This window comes from Myotis brandtii, unplaced genomic scaffold, assembly GCF_000412655.1.
Source record: "Myotis brandtii unplaced genomic scaffold, ASM41265v1 scaffold1026, whole genome shotgun sequence".
Lineage (NCBI taxonomy): Eukaryota > Metazoa > Chordata > Mammalia > Chiroptera > Vespertilionidae > Myotis > Myotis brandtii.
In genome coordinates, this window is record NW_005353435.1 from 78,485 (window position 1) to 82,719 (window position 4,235).

A 4,235-nucleotide genomic window follows, 5' to 3' on the forward strand; every position below is an offset into this window, starting at 1 on the left:
CCACCGGAGGTGCAATACCAGCTCGGGACTCCGGTGCGCGCGCCCACGTGGCCAGGAGGCGGAGCCCGCCCATGGCACCGAAATGTTGCGGGAAAGTTTAAAAGAAGCCGACAGCGAGGCTCTGGGGACCCCTCGTCCCTAAAGAGCAGTGGCGGGAGGGCGTCCCTGAAGGGCGGAGGGCACAGCCTTCCCAGTGCGGGCTGCTGAGCAAACCTGAGCGGGTCCCAGCCCGCTGTGTCCGGCCACGCGCATTGGAGCCACCAGGTAGCCAGACCGACTAGATCACCGAGCAGCGCGCTTTATAGAGCAGAGGTCGTTATTCCCCCGCGTTTGTCTTTACTGTTTATGCATATGGCCGGCCAGTGTGGCTCAGTGGTTGAGCATCGACCTATGAACTAGGAGGTCACGGTTCCATTCCAATCGGGCACCCCGGGTTGCTGGCTCCATCCCCCATGTGGGGCGTGCAGGAGGCAGTGATCCGTGATTCTCTCTCATCATTGATGTTTCTCTTTCGCTATCTCCCTTCCTCTCTGAAATCAATAAAAATATAATTTTTTTTTTTAAAGGAGAGAGAATAAAGTTCCAGGGCAGAAGAATACGCCAAGTGTCCTGGACTCAAAGGGAAGGAGCCATTTAGTATGCCTCCGGTCGCTAGGGGGTGCTGCGCGCGTCACTGGAGCTGGGTGTGACTGGGATTCCCAGAAAAGGGGGCATTCCAGGCAGCGTGGGCAAAGGCAGGAGATGCAGTCAGTGGTGGCTCAGGGAACTGCTGGAGGTCAAGAGACTCCTGTGCCAGATGCGGCTGGAAAGATAGAAGAGAAATAATGACAAAAACTCTGAAGAAATGAGTCGGTAGTAGGCCAGAGTTCCCTGACGTGTGGGTTCTTTACGACCACTAACAGTGAATCACAGAAAGAGAAATGTATTACCTTTCCAGTTTCTTCGGATCTTTTCAATTATACCATTTAGTAGCTGTGTGACCGTGAGCAAGTTATGTTACTTCTCTGTGGCTCAGTCTCCTCATCTGTAAAATGGGAACAAGAATACATAGTGTGAACCTCATAGGGCAGTTGTCAAGGCTTGTACTTAAAGGCTTGTACATGTCAAGGCTTGGGAAGGTGCTTAGCATGTAATTAAAAAAATCAATAAAAACATTTTTTTTTAAAAAAAAGAAGTGTGCATAGCATTAAAAAAAAAAAAAAAAAAGGAATGGCCCTAGCCAGTTTGGCTCAATGGATAAAGCGTCAGCCTGTGGACTGAAGGGTTCCAGGTTCGATTCCGGTCAAGGGCACATGCCCGGGTTGCAGGCTTGATCCCCAATAGCGGGTGCGCAGGAGGCAGCCGATCCACGATTCTCTCTCATCATTGATGTCTCTCTCTCTCTCCCCCGTCCCTCCCTCTCTGAGATCAATGAAAATATATTTTAAAAAACAAACATGTGGGTGAAGTGAAGAATAACGAAGATTAATGACACAGCAACAGTAAGTTAACAGTTTGCGGCACGGATTGTACGTGTGGCAGCTTTGAATTCAGTCTGTGTGTCCGGTTGCTGTTTATCTTCAGAGTTCCGGCTGGCGTTCAGCGCTGGACAGCGTAATCGTGAATTTCAGAATTTCTGTAACTTTAATCAGCCGACGAGACTGGAGTTTTGCCCGCCCATGTTTCCCGTTACAGATGACAGCCAGGGCTGCTCTCGGAGACAATGAGCCGCTTCAGGGAATAATATAACAATGTAAATATCTGAGCGCTCCCAGAAATCCAAGGTCCTGTTTACACCCTTGAAGATAGGCCTCCTGAAGCAAAGCCACAGAGCCACGACCTTGGACCCGAGATAGGAAGGTTGCTCTTCCACGTTGGGTTGCCATTTTTGCACATTTCGTCCTGTTCCATTCGGTTTTATCTGTCATTGACTGGACTCTTTTCAAATCCGATCACTAATCCTTCAGACCCTGCCAGACATATTAAACAGCAGACACAAGACAGAGATGATTAAACAACAGAGCAGGTCATCCTCCTGAGATGATAGTGAATAAACGAGCTATGTTTACTTTTTATTAAGTGCCAGCAGCTTGCTAGTCACATGAGAAAACATGCAGTAAATTGATGTTCCTGACCACACTGTCCAATTCGTGGACTCATGGGTCCCCGTTGACTTTTACTCTGAACGGATTTACTCGGTAATGCTGTTTAATCCCCATGAAAACCATGGTTTCCTGCACACCAGCTCTATGTGGGGGATGTAAGGTCCCTAAACTAGACTGAGACACACAGCGAAAGTCAAACTTACACCACGGACCTTTTCTGTATCCCTGTGGTCTTGTTTCAACCAATGTTTGTGTGTGTGTATGTGTTTTAAAAATATATTCTTATTGATTTTAGAGAGGGAAGGAGAGGGAAAGAGAGAGAACAAATGGTGAGAGAGAATCATGGATCGGCTGCCTCTTGCATGCCCCCCACTGGGGATCGAGCCCACAACCCTTGACCGGAATCAAACCATGACCCCCTGGTCCATAGGTCAATGCTCAACCACTGAGCCACACCAGCCGGGCCTCACTGTTTTTAACAGCTATGTTGTACCCACAGTGTGTTGTACCGTAATTAGGATTTGTAGTTCAGCCCTTGGCTTTGGTTAATTTCCAGGATTCTGAAGTGATTGATTTCAGTTGCTTTGCCTGTATTTTCTGTTTTTGTGGGCGAGTGAGTTTACCAAGGCCCTTACTCCGTGACTGCAGATGTAATTGCCCGAGGTCCCACTGGGGATCGAGCCCACAACCCTTGACCGGAATCAAACCATGACCCCCTGGTCCATAGGTCGATGCTCAACCACTGAGCCACACCGGCCGGGCCTCACTGTTTTTAACAGCTATGTTGTACCGTAATTAGGATTTGTAGTTCAGCCCTTGGCTTTGGTTAATTTCCAGGATTCTGAAGTGATTGATTTCAGTTGCTTTGCCTGTATTTTCTGTTTTTGTGGGCGAGTGAGTTTACCAAGGCCCTAACTCTGTAACTGCAGATGTAATTGCCCGAGGATCTATTTGAAGGTACATTTTTGTTTCTTATTTTGGGGGTGGGGACATGAGGTACTCTTTTAATGTTGAGGTGAAGTCCTCCTCTATTTCTGAGAAGTTCTTTAGTTATCATTTAGAATCTACCTTGGGTTCCATTATTTCTAATCTGTTCTCCAGGGACATCATTTGTAAAGAAGGTTTAGAAAAAATAATTAAAAAAATAAGTAACAGTTGCCGACAAAACACACACACACAATACACACTGACCTTCATGAGACATGAGCAGTGTCATCTGGGAACAGTGGCGCTGTCATTTGGGGCGAGCTTTCTGGAGTCCTGAATCCACCCTTTGTGCAGTCTTTTCCTGCTTTGTAAGACAAGCAAAGGTTCTGCCTTTTACTGTATGAGGAGCAGTGTTCTGGTGCCACCCAGTGTTACAACTGAGTAAAGACCACTCTGCTTTAAAAAACATTTCTTTTTTTTTTTTTTAATTGATTTCAGAGAGGAAGGGAGAGGGAGAGGGAGAGTTAGAAACATCAGTGATGAGAGAGAATCTTTGGTTGGCTGCCTCCTGCATGCCCCCCAGCTGCAACCCGGGCATGTGCCCTTGACTGGAATTGAACCTGGAACCCTTGAGTCCACAGGCCGAGGCTCTATCCACTGAACCAAACCGACTAGGCCCATGTTTCTTATTGTATTTCACATTTTGTGGAGCAAAGGAAACTATAGTTTGGGCTAACTTCTTAAGCATTTAGTACATTTTATAAAAATGGGAATGTGTGTTTGAATATCTGTTATGTTTTCTAAAAATATTTCTCAAGTACAAATTAATATTTATCTCTCCAAATAATACCTGTCCTCTTCCTCTGCCCCACCCCCATTTTTTAAAGAAAATACAGATCACAGAAGATAAAGCAAAACCAAATGATTTGACTTTACAGCTGGTGAAATTTCAGTCTCAGAGCTGTCCTGTGCTCCTGTTTAAATATTTGCTTATAAAGATGCATTTAGGAAATGTCTGGGATGTTTCTGACTCTCTATCCCTCTCCCTTCCTCTCTGTAAAAAATAAAATATATGAAAAAAAAAGTATTACATATGTCCCTTCTTTCCCCAGGGACCTCTTCCAGCCCGCCCCCGCCCTCACGCCCCCTAACAGGAGGAGGGGCTCACCCTGGGCAGGGCTGTGCGCGGATGGGCGGGCACTGGGCGGAGCCTCTGGGGCCTCC

At 46.8% G+C, this 4,235-nt stretch overlaps 1 protein-coding gene across 1 annotated transcript in view; it reads right to left on the reverse strand.

Moving 5' to 3' along the window:
* LOC102259842 (mitogen-activated protein kinase kinase kinase MLK4) overlaps positions 1-73 on the reverse strand; it is a 32,205-nt gene extending 32,132 nt beyond the window's left edge. Inside the window, exon 1 of the mRNA XM_014535894.1 lies at positions 5-73. Coding sequence (XP_014391380.1) covers positions 5-73 — 69 coding nt within the window. The remainder of the gene's footprint in view (positions 1-4) is intronic.
* Positions 74-4,235: the final 4,162 nt, after the last annotated feature.